The 19,868-nt window shown below is 45.4% G+C and overlaps 1 protein-coding gene across 4 annotated transcripts in view; it reads right to left on the bottom strand.

The window, feature by feature from the left end:
• LOC125746887 (rhotekin-like) overlaps positions 1-19,868 on the bottom strand; it is an 85,892-nt gene that overhangs the window by 31,848 nt on the left and 34,176 nt on the right. For all 4 annotated transcript variants that reach the window (XM_049021496.1, XM_049021499.1, XM_049021500.1 and 1 more), the window contains exons 2-10: positions 12,182-12,381; positions 11,884-11,945; positions 10,941-10,994; positions 9,909-10,026; positions 8,426-8,650; positions 7,830-7,924; positions 6,189-6,295; positions 5,921-6,052; positions 3,418-3,583 (exon numbers count right to left, since the gene is read on the bottom strand). In XM_049021496.1, the coding sequence (XP_048877453.1) occupies positions 3,418-3,583; positions 5,921-6,052; positions 6,189-6,295; positions 7,830-7,924; positions 8,426-8,650; positions 9,909-10,026; positions 10,941-10,994; positions 11,884-11,945; positions 12,182-12,381 (1,159 nt within the window). The remainder of the gene's footprint in view (positions 1-3,417; positions 3,584-5,920; positions 6,053-6,188; positions 6,296-7,829; positions 7,925-8,425; positions 8,651-9,908; positions 10,027-10,940; positions 10,995-11,883; positions 11,946-12,181; positions 12,382-19,868) is intronic.

Here is a 19,868-nt window from a genome sequence, read left to right as displayed (position 1 = left end):
CCCTGAGTCCTTATGATTGGTTAATGGTTTATGATTCTCAGCTGTCCTGGATTGTGTCGTTAGCTGTGTATTTAAGTGCCTGTTCTGGTTCATTTCTTTGACGGTTTATTGTACTTGTGGTTTGTTCGTGTGGTTTTTTTTTTTTGTTCTGTTCTGGTGCTCAGTCCAGTTCCTCAGCCCTGTTCCCTGTGTTGCTCAGTTCCCCGGTGTATTTGCTTTATGATTTCTTTGTTACATTCTTATTTCTCTCATTTTATTTTGACCCATTGCAGTCCTTTCATTTTGTGTCTTCCAGATTGTGTTCTATTTTGTTAATAAACCCCAGTTGTCTCCGAGTCACAAGTTGATCTTCACCCCTTTTTCCTGCCGGTGCCATGCCTCGCCATGACACCCACCATACACGATATTTATGGATAGTGCTTATACAAAGCATCTGAGGTATAAGTGCAAGTTGACATAGGCAGACAGCTGCATCTTCCCAGTTCTCGCTGTCTTGGGCTGTAAACACCTCTATTCTAATTAGTATAGCATTTCATACTAAAGTAAAGAATTAATTTAATTCACTAGGCCTATGTCGTATTACATAACGTAATTTCTGATATTTAAATAAGAATTATATTTATTGTGTAGTCTTTTTTAAGACAAATGGCTAGGCAATGCTATACTGAATGGTACCTTCAGTCTTTCAGACTTACACTCATGCAAGAAATCTTACAGGAAATCTATATTAATCCATTATAAGCTGAAAATAAGATTTTTTTGGTGTATATGCACGTGTATGCAGATTTGTCTTGAATTTTATTATGAACACAGCTGACAACCCTACACTAGGGCTGTACCCTCAAGAGTCTGCTAACTGTACCTTAACTGTAGGTAAACATACCTTTTAGTCTAATTTAAGAAATGGACTCTAAGGAACATTTTTGTACCTTGGGGAACAAAACCGTAACAGTGCTGTACCCTATTGTCTGACAGAATCCCTACCTCCCTCCCTACCAGGGATGGGAATTGCATGTACATACCAAAGTGATATTATATTTATAGCTGTTTGCTGCTTTGACATGTATTCCAAATACTTTTTGCTGAATAGCGGCTTGTGTCTACATTTAAAATAAAGTCAAGGGCTGTTACAGTACACGTATGTGCCATGAGCTGTTCAGGTACATCATTTTTGGTTTGGAATGCATAATTACGCATTCTAAATGTAAAATGTGGCTAATTGTAGCTGTCAGTTGATTACAGTAGTTCTTGAGAGCTCAAAGACCCTCCTGCTTACTGAAACTGTCCCCAGTTCTAGCCCAGTTAATTGTCAGCCATTGTTAGCAATATAATATAATATAATAAGTGGATAATAACACATTACGTGGTATTTTGCACATAAGTACACCGTAGCAAGACATCCACAAATAGCGGATGGACAGTACTGTGTGTACAACCAATTTAATGAGCCACAAATTAGACATAAGTGCTAATAAACAGTATAAGTAGAAGTTCACAAGTTGGAAAGGGGTTATCCAGTTGAAATTTCCGACTACAAACTGGGATTACGATAAGGTGACAATTCATGGAGGGGCAGTTTCCTCCGCAGGGTGTCTAGGCTCAGCCTTAGAGATAGGGGGAGGGGCTTAGACATTTGGGAGGGGCTCAAAGCAGAGCCACTGCTCCTCTGCATTGAAAGGAGCCAGTTGAGGTTGTTCGGACATCTATCTGTGATGTTTCTGGATAGCTCCCTGGGGATAGTGTTGAATAAAGTATTGCAGTAGAATTATTTGAAATTCATCACTGTCGACTCATTCATCACTATCACATCATGTTGTGTCAAAAGGAATGAGAACTATTAGCTGTAAATTACTGGGATGAGTCTTTTAAGATCAAGCATGGTATCTTTAAACATTTTCTATGCTTGTGAACTCACTGTCAGACCTAGATTTAAAAAGTTATTCATTGGCACAGACATGACATGTAGCCACGACGCTAGTGAAAAAGCCTTTATGAGTTTAAGAACCATTAATAGATATGTTTTTAAATAACACGGTAGTGCTTACAATAACATGCACTTAATAGGCTGATGAGTGTCCTCACTATAGTTGACCAATACGCATCTGTTTTGGCCCTTGTGTCTTTGATTATTCGTGACTGACATCGTTAAATGGTCTCTATTTGAAAATACATTAATAGGTTTGTAAAATACATTTCATTTAGCCAACAGTGTATAAATTTACTTCACTGTAGATCTTAGTATGGCTGGGCAATACATCATAAAAATGATATCACAATATTTTCATAGATTATCAAAATGTTCAATATTTATTACGGTCTTCTAAAATTAATATGTAGAAAACAGTAAAATATGACAGGTGATTTTGAGTTTTTCTAATCATGATGACCAAATTGTTTTACTAATAGTTATGGAGCGTATGACAGGTATACTGTAATGATGCATGAGGCCAACATCATACCTTGATGGAATTTGTTTAAAAATAGTGTATTATAACTGTTACTTATGCAAGAAAGCCAGTGTTTAGGCCATATCACGACATTCATGATATTGAAATGGATGACGATATGCATATTCGTAATCACAAAATGATATTTTATCGATATATCGCCTAACCCTAGATCTTAGAATTTCTATCTTAAATCAACCCAGCTAACTGAGAAATCCTAATTTATGGAACACCCTCCAACACCGTGGAATACTGGTCTGCCAATGGATCCGCTTCATAGTAGATATGCAGCCAAAGCCTTCTTGAAAATTTAGACCAGGCTTAAGATATGTGTGAGACCACACTTCGTATTAGAGAACATGGGATTTAGTTCATTATGATTGTTATGATGCCGTCTTATATGTGATTTTAAAATTTATTTTACATTTTGTTTTAGGGTTAAATTGAGCGTCTCTTAGGTTTTGTTATTCAGACACATTGACAGACACATTGCCTTATGTTTGGCTTACAGCTGTTCCTATATTATGTTTGCAGTTTGAATTTTACACAATTACAAACCAAATCCTGTTTCCTGCTGTACCTAAATTGCACCAAACCGTGAACCCGAGCAGTATCTATGGCTAGGGGGTCCTATTAATTTATAGAATTAATAGCACAATTAAATTGTGCTGGAAAAGTCTCTGCACACGCTTGGTCAATAACACCCTCTATCCTGCTTATTTACCACATGACCATGGTCTTTAACAGATGAAGCCACATGTATGAATTGTAACTTTCAATAGTTTCATAACACCCAAACCTGCTTAATCATACTGAAAAAGAACATTGTTATCAGCCTGTTCTCCTTCAAGAACAATTACCTGTGTTAGTGGCTTTGATAATCATGGACTAAAAATCATGGACTGTCAGTGTTTGTCTGCTGGCTTACGTGCAAAATCCCTCTGTGGCGACACTTAGCTATGGCACTCACTCATGTCATAGAAATGCTGGCAGAAGGCCTCCATCCAGCGCTGTGTGTCCTCTTGCCGCTCAGCGCTCAGCACCTGAGTCACTTCCTCTCCCCTGTAGCGGTTGCTGATGCAGATGCTTTGAGCTTTGCCATGTGGATCTTTCTCCGCGGCACGGATCCTCGTTTCCTGCAGAATGCCGTCAAGGCGATGGCAACACTTATCTCCACAGCTACATTTTACAGGAATATATCAATAGCATTTAGTTCATTAGGGCATAAGGAAATTTTTGTTTTATTTAAAATCTTTATCTTAATATTTGTCAGACCTTATTGTTTTGAAATTATTTTGTAAAACCATATAGTTCACTTATTATTTTAATTATACTATACTAAGCAGGATTAAAAAAGATTACTACAGAAGAAAAGGTTGTTAAATAACTGTCGATATGAACAGGTCTGTGATATGAACACAATCTATGATCTCTGTAGGATAGGTCTCTGCGATTAGGAGGTCGTCAGTTCAAAAGGTGAATTGGAGTTGTCAAATTGTCTGGATGTGTGCATGAATGGAATGCGACGGGTTGGTGCCCCATCCTTAGTTTTCACTGCATTGTACCCGTAGCTTCTGAGATGGGCTCGAGACCCCCGTGACCCTGAATAGGATAAGCATGTATCGAAAATGGAATAGCTGAATGGTTGAAATCCTGTGGCTGGCAGAGGGATTTCACCATGGGGCTGATGAACAAGGCCTGTCATAGGAAGGACACTGGTTTGAGGCTGGTCTTACCAGAACAGTCACATGACTGTGGCCCCTAACTGCCAGCTCCAGGGGTTCTGCATGCTGGCTGACCCTGTGCTATGACCCCTAAACTTGCTTTTACCAGTATGTGTGTCTCATAGAAAGCAAGAAGGGATAGGTGAAAAGAGCACTTCCCTACAGGGATTAAGGAAGTATCTGTATTCTAACTTAGAACGTAAGATTTGATATTGAGCTGCAATGCATATCACTACCAGCAGATGTCAGCATCTAATAGCATGAGCAGCATGAACAAGAACATAAGAAATTTACAAACGAGAGGAAGCCATTTGGGCCATCAAGCTTGTATGCGGAGAACTTAACTAATAGCTCTGAGTTGTTAAAATCTTATCTAGCTCTGATTTAAAGGAACCCGGGGTTTTAACTTGCGCTACACTAGCAGAAGACTATTCCGTACTCTAACTACACGCTGTGTAAAGAAGTGCTTCCTCAGATTCACTTTACAATTTTCACTTATGGCCATGAGTTCTAGTATTTAAATTAATATTAAAATAGCCATTTGGTTGAACAGCATCCAGACCTGTTAGAATCTTATATATCTGGATCATGTCCCCCCTTAGTCTCCTTTGCTCAAGGCTAAACAGATTCAACTCAGCTAACCTCTCCTCATAAGACATTCCTCTAAGACTAGGAATGTCCTTCTTAAGGTATGGTAACCAAACCTGCATACAGTATTCTAGGTGGGGTCTTACCAAGGAATTATATAATCATAGCATCACCTCCCTTGACTTAACCTCCACACACCTAGAGATGTAACCCAACATCCTATTGGCCTTTTTATTGCTTCCTCACACTGGTGAGAGTGGGACATGGAAGCATCAACATACACACCGAGATCTTTCCAGTTATGCAAGTTAAACTGATTGGCCTGTAGTTTGCTGGATTACTTATATCCCCTTTTTTGAATATGGGTGCTATATTTGCATGCTTCCAATCAGAAGGTACCACACAAGCAGATAACGATTTCTGTTAGGAAATAGAAACTTTAATAGGATACAGAATGATGCAGTGGGCAGCTTTGTGGCCTCACACTCAACTCTATTTGTGTGGAGTTTGCATGGTATTCTCGTGTTTGCTTTTGTTTCTTCCCACAGTTTTTCAACATGGAGTTGAGGTCAGCTGGTGCTTTAAAATTGAACCACATATTGTCACGCCCGGCTCATCCGATCCTCGTGTGTGCCACGCCCCCTGATTATCCCCGTGTGTACTACGCCCCCTGATTATCCTCGTGTGTGCCACGCCCCCTGATTATCCTCGTGTCTGCCACGCCCCCTGATTATCCACGTGTTCTTCCCCGATCTTGCCCAGCTGTGTCTGATTATTTTCGCCCAGTCGTGTCTATTTCAGCCCACATCTTGCCCTGGTTTTGGCCGTCATTGATGTTAGTCAATGTCCGATGTTCCCTCACTGTCTGCCCCTTCCCGATCCTATAATAAATCCCCAGTTTTCCCCGATTTTCGCCTCCTTGCCTGCCTCCTGCCAGCTTGCCTGCCTGTCCGCTTACCCGCTCACCGCGCATCCTGACACATATGTATTCTATATACATCCTAGGGAAATCGACAGGCTCGTTATATTGTATATGTGATTCTGGGAAAGATGGATTTATGTAGTTGTGTAAACCTGTGACTCAGCTTGTTCATCAATATACATCCATAATATTGTTTTTTAATTTTACTGGTTTTTGTACTGCACCCTCTCCAGACTGACCTTGTTAATGGCGATTGTGAAAGCGGGCTCCACTTCAGCTTCAACATTGTCTTCCCGAAGATAGCAGAAGAGTTTTGTCGCTCTCAGGACACTGTATGTGGTCTTACAACTTTGGCTGTCACCTCCTAGTTGCTGTGAGAGATCAAGAGTGATTCACAGACAGAGCCAGAGAGGAAGTGATAATTGCTACATAGCACTGATGGTAGTGCGCTGCTAAACAAGGCCCTCAGACCAGACAGGAGTTCCTTTCCTGTAATCATTTGCTCACCTTGACCTTGAGGCGGCCGCTCATCATCTGCTCAGTCATGCAGCGAGGCTGCGACACCAGGCGACAGCACGCACTTCCATAAAGGGGCAGCCAGTACGAGCACTCCTCTGGAAGACACAGAGGATGAGAGATGAATAAACTCCACAGCACCATTGCCAAACTACAGTTCCTTCTCATCTCCCAATTCCTGTTGTTATTGAAGGACTCCATTGTTTTTCATCCAGTGCAGCTATTAACTGGATATTACAGAACAGCATTAGGACCATTTAAAAGGAAAAAAAGTTTTCATACTAAGGTTATTTTCTTTTGAGAAAAACATAAAATATTCTAAGATTAAAATTGAAAGTTTTGAGATAAAATTCAAGTACAGTTTTGAGAAAAAAAAAGTGTTTTGAAATAAAAGTGGAAATCAACTTTTGAGAAAAAAGCAGAATACTTTGAGATTAAGGCTGAAAAATTTGAGATTAAAGTTGAAATAAACTTTAGAGAAAAAAGTAGAAAATTTTGAGGCTAAAGTTAAAATACACAGATAGCTTCTCCTGGCCTGGCAGATGTAAGCTTTCATTTTGTGCAGGAAAAACCCAGAAAGCAGCTGAATGTGAGGCATATCTGTGGTGTAGTCATGTAAGATATATAAGACGAGTCCCAACTACAGACAGCTCACAGTCACTGACAGGTTTCTACCATTTAACTTTCAACTAATTTCTGAAAAGTTTTTCATTTTAATTTCGACTTTAATTTCGCCGACCTAAATTTTGAAAGTGCAGATGGTATTGTGTTTTGGTCCGAATGAAGACCGGAATCCACCACTTGGGTACCCCCAAACAATTTTAAGACTACTTCTGTTTTATTATTATCCATCCATCCATCCATCCATTTTCCAAAACACATCCTACTAGGTCATGGGGGGTCCGGAGCCTATCCCGGAGGCAATGGGCACAAGGCAGGGAACAACCCAGGATGGGGGACCAGCCCATCGCAGGGCACACTCACACACCATTCATTCACACATGCACAATTACAGGCAATTTAGCGACTCCAATTAGCCTCAGCATGTTTTTGGACTGTGGGGGGAAACCGGAGTACCCGGAGGAAACCCCACAACAACATAGGGAGAACATGCAAACTCCACACACATGTGACCCAGGCAGAGACTCGAACCCAGGTCCCAGAGGTGTGAGGCAACAGTGCTAACCACTGCACCACCATGCCGCCCCTTTATTATTATTATTATCATTATTATTATTATTAATTCAAAAAATGAGTATATACAGTTAGCATATGAGCTATTACATAACTGTCTGCTAATTTGAAAAGTGAGGAAAAAAAATCAGATAAGAGAAAAATCTCACAATAATAAACTATTGTGGACTGTGGCCTGTGTAGCCTGTTACCCTTCAGAAGAGATGCTGACAAATTGAGCAACAACAATAATAAAACACAATAAAGACTGTGGTCTAAATAATGAATACAACATCACAAAAGGTACTGACATAATATCCTATGAATATACTTATTGCTTATTTTATTGGATCTGCTAATTGACTTCTTAAAAGCTTCACTGTGCTTTTAAAAATCCTGAATAACCAGAAGAAAAACTAAGAGAGAGGGAGAGAAAGAAAAAAGGGAGGGACAACTGACCATTTCCAGTGATAGACAGATCATGTGTACGGAAAGCATCCTGCACATGAGCCAGCGTCAGAGAGGTGTGGGCCAGCAGGTGGTACTTGGGTCCACTGCAAAAAGAGTGTCATGGAAACCATGTTAAATGTGAGACAGCCATGTGTGTCATGGATGGAAGATCTTTATCATTGTATATGTAACACCAATTGCACTGTACACTGTAAAGCACTATGTATGCATATATGTATGTTGCTATAGCAGTAGGTGGTAAGGATTCAGATATTCAGATAAAGGTTCAGTAACAACAACAGAATAATAATAATGGCTTGTCTGCAATGAAAGGTTGATCTAGATCCCCCTAATCCAGAGATTTATTATTATTATTCAATTACATGATTACACATCCATATATTTTGCTGTTTGCAAAAGTCAGCTGCTCAAGGTTGCTAGGATGCCAACATAGAGTATCTTGAAATGTGATGTCCAAAATGCATCTTGTGAACTACACAGATGGAATAGGGAATACATAGGGAATAGCGAGTGAGTGATCGAGTGAAGCATTTCAAAGACGCTGCATGCAGCTGAGCAAATCAAGGCGGCACAGGCAGCCTTACGAGTTGGAGGGTGCAGGCAGCAACAGTGGGGCCCCTCCCCCGTTGCTGACCGGGCTGCCTCCCCCGGGTTCCAGCCCTGACCGGAACTTCTTCCCAGATGAGCGACTCAGGGAGCTGCCAAGCTTGCTGGCCAGCTTTCGGGGTGCACTGCCCGTGGATGACTCGTCCTCTGAGCAGCAGCTGTAAAGCTCCAATCGCAGCTCAAACCCAGGGCAGGCCTCTTGGCTAAACAATGACAAAGAACAGTTTGTCAGCTGTCTGTCATGAAACATTCATGGTAACAATATCAAACTTAGCTTTGTCATCTGCTGGTGATCGCCTGCATGACTGGCCAAGCACTGTCATTGAAACCTGATAAGGAAATTAGGAATTTATCATAATAGCTGTGATTATGCTTCTACCAAGAACTAAATGAAAGCAAAAACAGGAGTATGTAGATATATACTACTAAAGACCTTAGTACTCTCAAGTGAGGAGATCTGATGGTTCTCTAAATTGGCCCATTAACCAATTTAAATATCCATCCATCCATTTTCCAAACTGCTTATTCTACTGGGTCGTGGGCGGTCCGGAGCCTATCCAGGAAGCAATGGGCACGAGGCAGAAAATAACCCAGGATGGGGGGCCAGCCCATCACAGGGCACACTCACACACCATTCACTCTCACATGCATTCCTACGGGCAATTTAGCAAGTCCAATTAGCCTCAGCATGTTTTTGGACTGTAGGGGGAAACCGGAGTACCCGGAGGAAACCCCACGACGACATGGGGAGAACATGCAAATTCCACACACATATGACCCAGGCGGAGACTCGAACCCGGGTCCCAGAGGTGTGAGGCGCCAGTGCTAACCACTGCACCACCATGCCACCCCCAATTTAAATATAACCACGTTAATCAATGATTTCAGCAACAGGAACCCCAATTTAGGTTAATGCAATGAATTTTCTTAACGCTATTCGGAGTCCATCCAGGATGCTGTCTTTCTTGTGTTCTGTGCTTTCTGAGACCAGCTCTTGGGTGACCTCAACTTGCCAGATAAGCAGTTATGGAAGCTGCATAGTTTGATGGATGGATGAAGGATGGATGGATAGTTATACTATCATCTGCTTACATTATGTATGGCATTATACAATGATTTTTCATTGGTTCCAATAATTTGGTGGTATACTGCAAACATATTATTGCAGTACAAATGATAAATGAAAAAAAAATTCTATGAGTCACCATAGCAACAGCGACAACAATAGGGTCAACATTTAAATATTTGTAAAGATACCAACAAGAGTGAAGGCCAGTTACTGTATTAGTTACCCAAAATATAAATGGAATATTTTTTTAGGGCTTTGGTGTTCCATCCAGTGAAAATCAGATGATCAGCTATAAACTGATCAAGGCTATTTATGTATTTATGGGAGGACATTGAAAAAGGTCTGTGTAGCACTGCAAAGGTGGGATCAAGTGGGGCCACGAGGGCACTCACAAGATGATGGTGTTGTCGAAGCAAATGTCCGTCATAGTACGATCTACCATCACCATGTCTGTGTCGTAGATCTCACCCCCCAGCTGCAGTAAGCAGAAGACAGCACAGCGGTGGAGCTCTGGCAGAGGAGGGGGAAATAGGGAGTTGGTGAGGCCAAAGTAGAGGCAATATGCAGACAAAGTATACAGTGTGTAAGGCCGCGACTTAGTGCATGCATGTTTAGGTATAACTCTTACCTTTTTTATGGAGACATCTTACTTTTCTGTGTAAATATCTTTTTTGTGTATAGCTATTACTGTTTTGATCTGTATGGTTTTTGTATATTTGCCTTAATATTTGTGTGCATAGCTATTACTGTCATGTATTTGGTGTACTGTTTTATGTGTATAACATACTGTTTTGTGCATAGTTTTTGCTGTCGTATGTATATGACTTACTGTTTTTATGCATATGGCTTACTTTTTGTGTAAAGCTCATACTGTATTATATGTATGGTTTATTGCTTTGGTGAAATTTTAAGAAACAAATGTTAATCTCACACTCTGGGACTGTTCGTCTGTATTTATCAAAAGTTTTTTTGCTGTTTACCTTCATTGGCTCATTAGCGTTTTAGAATGAGATTAAGAACTGAAGAATTGAACTGAAGAGTGAAATATAAAGGTATATCTGCATATGGGGAATGACTGCATGTTTTATGTATGGATTAATTTTTTGTTGTTTGTTGTGCATCAGTAATATCCTGCTCTCTGCTCTGTATCAATAAGTATCTAATGAGAACATATCTTGAAATTCACAAGCTATTGTGAGACAATGAGCTCTTAAGAAAACTACCCCCAGTATTGTACATTAACATTTCTAGAAGAGCTCATGTGATGTGGTCAAATGATGTCAAAGGGAAGGAATTGAGGCTTCATTTTCCTTGATTCTGAGGTTTGACTGGAATTCAGATAATGTTTTCTCCAACATGGTGCCAAAACACGCAGACAAATGCCCGAGAACTTGATGTACCAGAACACCATCCTTTTAACTTACCTCCCTTATTCTTGAAGTATTCTGTGTCTTTCCACATCAGTGGGATGCGTAGATCTGCATGAAAACCAGACAAGTGTGTTAAAGGCATGGCAGCATGAGTCACCCTGCTGACAGCTCAATGACAGGCAACCTGTTAGAGCAGCCACATAACATGAGACACCAATCAACCAAAATGATGCTGTGGGAGACAGTGGTTATCCCTGTAACCCTTTGCTATGAACTGTCCAGTTAAGGGCACAGTATTCCGAAGTTGACGATGGTTAGATCAAGACTGGCACTAGGGGGAGGGCATGTCGTGGCCAACATGTAAGTGTCGGTCTCTTTGTGTATACACATACAACATTTATCTGAAAAAAAACTGTTGCTATGCAGATAATTAACATTTAGTCTCATTGATAGTCATACCCTGCTTACAAACAGAAATGCTCACTGCCTTGCTGTATTTTGTAGACATCAAAGTGATGAATTAGTACTAAATAATGGTGTTTTTGCAATAATCATGCACTAAATATTAGAAATAAATCCATATGCATGCAACAACTGACGTAAGTCACTGAAATCACATGTAGTGTATCTAAACTAAAAATAAGTTTTTGCCAGTTTTGAAAAGAGATTGCACAACATAACTCCCATAATACTTTCCAACATTAAGAGGCTTATTTCCTTTGTTGTTTCTGAACTCGGTTATTCAGGTAGTTTACCCAAAATATCAATGTCTAATGTCCATGTTTGAAGCTTAAGGATGCCATAGATCAGGGTTCCCCAATTCCAGTCCTGGAGGGCCAGAATCCAACACAGTTTCGAGATTTCTCTGTTCAAAACCCACTAAACCTGGTAATTAGCTGATTGAGATGTGTTCCAACAGGGAAAACTGCTAACTGTTGGATTCTGGTCCTGAAAGATCAGAATTGGGGAACCCTGCCATACATGGTCTGGAGCATACCTGAGATGGCTACTTTTCCCTTGCAGGGAAGGCGTTCATCTGGTGGTGCTGAGTCCGATGGTCTGTGGAAGAAGCATGGTAATTTTTACTTCCCTACATGATACTCAACACACAACATCAACACACCTAGATGTGCATCTCCATTTATGAGTCTATACCCGTGCCGAACATCTCCCTCTACAGACTTCCCCATCGCATCAACAAAGTATGTCTTATCCTATGTTGGACCATCTGCTCCCATACTGCACAGACCAACACCCTACAGCCACCTACAGAGCAGCCTGTCCAGGCCTCTGACCTGCGTGTTGCCCTCTGTAAGATCTGGGCCTCCTTCATGCGCTGCAGTTCTGACATGTAGGCTAGGATGCGTGTGTTGCAGGTCAGCAAGCTCTTGGAGGCCTCCAGCGCCTGGTCTTTCTGGGAACAAGCTCCCAGCAGCTTGCAGGTCCCCTCTCGCATCCGGATCTCATGGTCTATCTTCTTCTGGATGTCACTGTCCTGCAAAAGTTGTAACACAACTCTGAGTATCGTCACAGGGAAAGTGCACAAGTGAAGAGCACCTCAACTGAGTTTCAGTTTAGTATTTAGAAAATGGTGGTTTTGCTGTTGAACACAAATTCACCAGGGCAGATGCTGGCAACAAAAAGCAGCCCAGGAATTTGCTACAGACCAAAAGGGGGGTGATCTGGTTGTGATCAACCGGTTGGCTACTAATGAAATAGTCATTGCCGGTCATTGCGTTGTTACGTTATAATGTTCTGCTGCTGACTACATGTGCCCCTCTGTTTACCCTGCACCCTATTTCTCCCCTGTTCTCCCTGCCTTGTTTTGACCCCCTGCGGTCCATTTCCTTTTGCATTGTGCTTCTGTTTGAATAAATCCCCTTTATTTTCCCCCGACTCCTACCGTAACCTCCAATCTTAGTGCACCATGACATATGCGAGTTGGTGTTGCTTTCATGGTAAAAAAGCGAGGTGCTTATTTATTTATTTTTTATAAGGTTGCATGCATATCATTTCTGTTATATTTACAGTGACTTATTCACCTATATTTGCGGTGACTCATGGAGAGACTATGCACATGTCAAGCCTCTATTCAAAATTCCCATGGTGTGTACTATTACAGGTACAAAGTTCTCAAAATGTACACCAATGTTGTTATAATAATAAATATTAGGGTTAAACTAATACCATTTGTTTTGTACCGAGTACAAATACGAGTGCATATATTTGTGCATTCGCCGATGCTGAGTACTGATATGAGTACTTTAGGCAGTATTTATACCATTCAAAATAACAATGACCTAACGTGGCATAACCAGACCAATGCTCAAATGAAAATTTGTAAATGAACTAATGGGGTCCATATATATATATATATATATATATATATATATATATATATATATATATATATATATATATATATATATATATATATATATATATATATATATATATATATATGGACCCCATTGTCACACTCGATCGCGGGCAGAGCGGCGATCGTGCGGGCGAGCAGGCAGAAACGGGCAAACACGCCGTAATCAGGGCAAACAAGGGGTTTATTCCGAAAGACGGGGCAGGGAACAGAAGACGCCAACTAACATCAATGACAGACAACGGGTTAGTACAAAACAGGAACTTAAATACATGGAACAAGGCAGCAGGAAACAAGACACGACTGGGCACGATCAGGAAATCACACGTGGGTAATTAGGGGGCGTGGCACACACGAGGAGCGGACGGAGCGGGTGTCACAGAACCCCCCCCCAAAGGCGCGCTACACCGGGCGCGCCCGGGAGGAGGCGAAGGACGGGACGAGACCGGGAAACCAGAACCTGAAAGACAAGGGCAAAAAAAATCAACGGGGAACAGGGAACAAGACAGACAGGCAAAACTGACAAAGAGGCAGGAGCCAGGACAGGACACTACACAAGACAGGAAAAGCCGACAGACAGACCAGGAAGGGAGGAACCGAGGGAACAGGTGGAACAATAGGAGCGGGAGTGACGGGAGGGAACGACGGGAAACCAGGAACAGAGCGGGGCAGAACAAAGGCAGGAGGAGGAACAAGGACAGGCGGGACAGAGACAGGAAAGAAGGGAGAGAAGGAGGAGGAAGGAAGGGGAGCCCGAGGGAGCCCCAGCGGGCGACGGGAGGCAGCCGGAGGGGCCGCAGGCGGCCGGGAGGCCGGAGCCGGAGGGGACCTCGGAGGGGCCGAGGAGGCAGGGCGAGGGACCCGCGGAGGGGCCAGGGAGGAAGCAGGAGGGAGCACCGGGGAAGGGGCCGAGGGAGCAGGAGGGGCCCACGGCGAAGGCCCGGAGGAGGGGGGAGCCGCAGTAGGCGGCGACGTCCGGTGGAGGGCCGGAGGTAGGGGCCCCGCAGGCAACCGAGGAGCCGCCGTCGGGGAGCCCGCAGGCGACCGACCAGGCACCGGAGGGGGGAACGAGGCAGGGTGACGAGGCATCGGAGGGGGACCCGTAGGCGACAGCCGACCCGGAGGGCCAGGACCTGCAGGCGCCAACCGAGCCAGAGCGCAGGCGAGGGAGGGCGAGCCAGGGGGCAGGGCGGGAGGGACCCCAGTCCGACGTCTGTGTCCCCTCCCTCTGCGGGACACAGACATACCGACCCCCGGTCGGGGTCGATGTCGCCGGGGTGAGGGTGAAGGAGTCACAGGAGCGGGGCCAGGGACAGGAGCGGGGCCAGGGACAGGAACGCGGTCAGGCACAGGAGCTGGCTGCAGTGGGGGCGCCTGCCCGGGAGCTGCAGCAGATGGCTGCAGTGGGGGCACCTGCCCGGGAGCTGCAGCAGGCGGCTGCAGAGGGGGCGCCTCTGCAGGAACAGGAGCGCGGTCAGGAACAGGAGCTGGCTGCAGTGGGGGCGCCTGCCCGGGAGCTGCAGCAGGCGGCTGCAGAGGGGGCGCCTGCCCGGGAGCTGCAGCAGGCGGCTGCAGAGGGGGCGCCTGCCCGGGAGCTGCAGCAGGCGGCTGCAGAGGGGGCGCCTCTGCAGGAACAGGAGCACGGTCAGGAACAGGAGCTGGCTGCAGTGGGGGCGCCTGCCCGGGAGCTGCAGCAAGTGGCTGCAGTGGGGGCGCCTGCCCGGGAGCTGCAGCAGGCGGCTGCAGAGGGGGCGCCTCTGCAGGAACAGGAGCACGGTCAGGAACAGGAGCTGGCTGCAGTGGGGGCGCCTGCCCGGGAGCTGCAGCAGGCGGCTGCAGAGGGAGCGCCTGCCCGGGAGCTGCAGCAGGCGGCTGCAGAGGGAGCGCCTCTGCAGGAACAGGAGCACGGTCAGGAACAGGAGCTGGCTGCAGTGGGGGCGCCTGCCCGGGAGCTGCAGCAGGCGGCTGCAGTGGGGGCGCCTGCCCGGGAGCTGCAGCAGGCGGCTGCAGAGGGGGCGCCTCTGCAGGAACAGGAGCACGGTCAGGAACAGGAGCTGGCTGCAGTGGGGGCGCCTGCCCGGGAGCTGCAGCAGGCGGCTGCAGTGGGGGCGCCTGCCCGGGAGCTGCAGCAGGCGGCTGCAGTGGGGGCGCCTGCCCGGGAGCTGCAGCAGGCGGCTGCAGTGGGGGCGCCTGCCCGGGAGCTGCAGCAGGCGGCTGCAGTGGGGGCGCCTGCCCTGGAGCTGCAGCAGGCGGCTGCAGTGGGGGCGCCTGCCCTGGAGCTGCAGCAGGCGAAGGGGGCTGTGCAGGCAGCGAAGGCGGCTGCGCAGGCAGCGAAGGCGGCTGCGCAGGCAGCGAAGGCGGCTGCGCAGGCGGCTGCACGGGAGCGGGGTCCGCCGGTAATGGCGGCTGCTGCTCGGGCTGAGCAGGGGCTGCAGGCACAGGAGGCGGCTGCTCGGGCTGAGCAGGGGCTGCAGGCACAGGAGGCGGCTGCTCGGGCTGAGCAGGGGCTGCAGGCACAGGAGGCGGCTGCTCGGGCTGAGCAGGGGCTGCAGGCACAGGAGGCGGCTGCTCGGGCTGAGCAGGGGCTGCAGGCGGCGGGACCGGCAGGTCCCGTGCGGGCAAGACGGACGTGGTCCCTTTAAGTGCCCGGGGCACACGCGGGATAGCGTCCCGCACCGCGCGGGCCCCCTTGTTGGCCAGCCGCTCCGGCCGGAAGTAGTACCGCTCCAAGGGCGGGTAGCAGCTCAGCGGCGGCTGGGTGCTCTCCCCGGACTGGGGAAGCTGCCAGCGCAGGCAGCTTAGCTGCGGTGATGACGTCGAGGTCAGCCGGGGAGTCCTCCAATTCCCCGGTTAGGAGAGAAGCGGGGATGAGCGCGCACGCTCCCAAAACGATTGCAGGGGCGATCGCGTGCTTCTTCTTCTTCTTCCTCTTCGTCACGGTGTCCGCGGGAGGCTGCTCCACGTCCGACAGGACGGACGGCTGGGGAACAACCTCCGGGACGCACCGTGCGTCCAGCCCCAACCTCCGCGCTGTTAGGCGCTGAACCAGCTGGTTGAGGTGGGAGCGCACCTCTCCTAGACGATGCCCGCCCTCCGATGGGGACATCGCCAGCAGGAGATCGCAGCTGTCGGTGGCCAATTGCAGCGCGACGGGGTCCTCCTGGACGTCGGGCTGGTTTAGCCAATAGTGTACCTCTTGCAGCAGACCGAGACGTTGGCTCTCGGTCTGCTGCTGTGCCTTGTTGAGTTGGTCTGTCATTCTGTCACACTCGATCGCGGGCAGAGCGGCGATCGTGCGGGCGAGCAGGCAGAAACGGGCAAACACGCCGTAATCAGGGCAAACAAGGGGTTTATTCCGAAAGACGGGGCAGGGAACAGAAGACGCCAACTAACATCAATGACAGACAACGGGTTAGTACAAAACAGGAACTTAAATACATGGAACAAGGCAGCAGGAAACAAGACACGACTGGGCACGATCAGGAAATCACACGTGGGTAATTAGGGGGCGTGGCACACACGAGGAGCGGACGGAGCGGGTGTCACACCCATTCTAAAGACATGCTGAGGCTAACTGGAGTTGCTAAATTTCCCGTAGGAGTGTATGTGTGAGTGAATGGTGTGTGAGTGTGCCCTGCAACGGACTGGCCCCCCATCCTGGGTTGTTCCCTGCCTCGTGCCCATTGCTTCCGGGATAGGCTCCGGACCCCCTGTAACCCAGTAGGATAAGCGGTTTGGAAAATGGATGGATGGATAAAATGCACAACATGAGGCCATTTCCAACCAAATGCCTAGCTTGGCTGATGTGAGAACACCGGAACGGCTTTGCTTGCAAACTGAGGAGAGAGATCAGCTATTCCATATAACACTTGTAAAGCTGAGGGCTGTAACGTATGCAGCATGCCACTAATGTTCATTTTCAGAACAACGAACACCTTTGGTAAAACAGCATGATTTATACAGTATATTGGCTGTGACCAAAATCATTTTCAGTATTGTATTGGCTTACATATTACACATAAAAGTTTCTGCAACATTTTAGCAAGCTCCAAAAATATTTCCTTTAATTGTTCAAGGCCAACTCACAAAAGACGGAAACCGCAAATGTCAAATTCGTGAATGTGAAGGGGGTAAATTACTGTTAGTACAAAATATTTTAAGATGAATATTAGCTTTAATAACCCTACAAGATGGTTCAAATTAAGTATGCTGATACAAATTGTGATCGTTGCACAAGAAAAATTAACATTCTGTATCCTTTTGCGCTAGACACTGAAATACCATCTGCATTCACTGGGGATTATATGCATAACATATTAAAGGGAAAAAAATCCAAAACAGCTGTTCTGCTTCTCCCCCTTTCATACACACTGTACACATACCTCAGTATTAAATATGAGGGCTACAAATGACTTCTTCTCAGATGAATATATATCCAGGCACGTGCTCTACCAAAAAAACCGAACATGATTCGAAGGCTATCCCTTACTTATTGCCTATTTAACTTACAACAGGCTAACTATTAATGCCTTTCTAGGGTATCGATATTATGCTAGTTAAAATTACTGCCGTCAACGTTAATGTGTTAAGGCAGTTTTGATGCAGATTAATCTGACTCTCCATGCATAATCGAGCAAGCATAGCATTTCCTTAGGAAAATGAGCGAAGAGACGTCTGTTCCGTTTACAATTTTATGTAAATTTGTTGTTAACGTGTTTGCAAGGCACTAAATGGAGAGTTAATTATTTCAGTTTTATTATTTAGTTGTTTTTTGTACATTCTATTTTCTCAAAGAATTAGTACGCTGAAAATCAGTTAATGCTTAAATAAAACATGTTCTGCATAAGGCATAAGGATTTGGTTGGCATTGGATTGGCACACTAACAAATGAAAGGTCTATCCTATATGGGTAGTACTTTGTTGACGGTGTTCATTGTTGCTCTGTGGTTTCAAATAAGTATCTAATTTTTATTGTTTTTTATTGCAAACCATTGACCTAAATTCCACAAATAGACTAATTAAGCACCAGTTAAGGCCTTTATTGCACAAAAAAATGTAAGCACTAATTCTAATTACAGTACAGTTGAAATGCTGACAGCTTGGTCTAGCCTGATACATCGGCCCCTTTCACATCATTTCACTTTGTAAACCCTAGTACTTGACATGTGTTCACTACACGGTGGCAGATACTTTCTGCTTCCACCAATCACTAAAGTTTGGTTGTGACATGTGATACGTGCTGGAGTGCATCGTTTGAATTCAGCGTTACTGCTTTCAGCCTTCCCTCTGCTGATTGGCCCGGCTCCCTGACGCAGTTCCTAGAGGTGAATGAAATTAAGCAGCGCTTGCCTGGCTAAACTTGGTCCCTCCCCAATGCAAAAATCCCATGTCTGTATGTTTGTGACAGTTTTATCATTTTCTGGCCAATTTTCTTCTAAATTTGAGCTGGATTGAGGTTTTGAAAGGCGAATACAAATTGTTATACCTCTAGCAAATGCAGACAGAAAATTTTTATCATTACAGTTTATGTTCATTTAGCGTCACTTTAGCGTCACTTCAGTAAATATAGCCATAGAAAACAAAGCCTGGAATGTAAGACAAAGACTCCATGTGTGTGCAAAAAGGCTCCATGTGTGTCTCTCCTATGAATATTCACATGCATTCATACAGAGGACACAGCTGCTTTCCAACTGAGGAAAGGTCATCAGGACACACAGCACTGATTCTTTACAGCACTTGGAGTTTTGTTAGCCTGCATTACTTCCATAGATGTATAATGCTGAATTTGTTCCAACTGTTCTACTTCCTTCTAGGAATGCATAACAATTTAGTGTAGTAATATGTCATACATCCATCCATCCATCTTCCAAACCGCTTATCCTACTGGGTCGCGGGGGGTCCGGAGCCTATCCCAGAAGCAAGGGGCACGAGGCAGGGAACAACCCAGGATGGGGGGCCAGCCCATCGCAGGGCACAATCACACACCATTCACTCACACATGCGCACCACGGGCAATTTAGCAACTCCAATTAGCCTCAGCATGTTTTTGGACTGTGGGGGGAAACCGGAGTACCCAGAGGAAACCCCACGACGACATGGGGAGAACATGCAAACTCCGCACACATGTGACCCAGGCGGAGACTCGAAATATGTCATACATGCCATGTAAAAAGAAAAAAAGGCCAAAATACATTATTGTTGAGCAGAAGTGGTGAACGTCTGTGGTACTACATATCAGTATAGGCACACAGACACATAAACTCATTTAGAGCTTTCATCAGACCACTACTGTATCTGTGCCATTTCATATAACCCCTAGTGAGGGTTCCCAGCTGAAATACCACTACAAAATGTTTGTGGGTACGAAGGATAGGTGCTATTAATCAACGAGAAAAGCCGCAGCACCAAGCAAACCCTACCAGGAAGGCCACTACACCCTTCCTACACCACCACATTAACCAACAACAGTTCCTTATTACCAATAGACAGGCTATATACCCTTTCCAATGAGGTACATGTGTACGTGAAATTACAAGAGGTTTAAAGCTGAAAGACCTCAATATTTAAGAAGCTTTGGTTTCAATACACAGTGGTTAACTCAATGC

Source organism: Brienomyrus brachyistius, chromosome 7, assembly GCF_023856365.1.
Source record: "Brienomyrus brachyistius isolate T26 chromosome 7, BBRACH_0.4, whole genome shotgun sequence".
In the NCBI taxonomy this organism is placed as follows: Eukaryota; Metazoa; Chordata; class Actinopteri; order Osteoglossiformes; family Mormyridae; genus Brienomyrus; species Brienomyrus brachyistius.
This window is presented reverse-complemented; position numbering and strand designations above follow the sequence as displayed.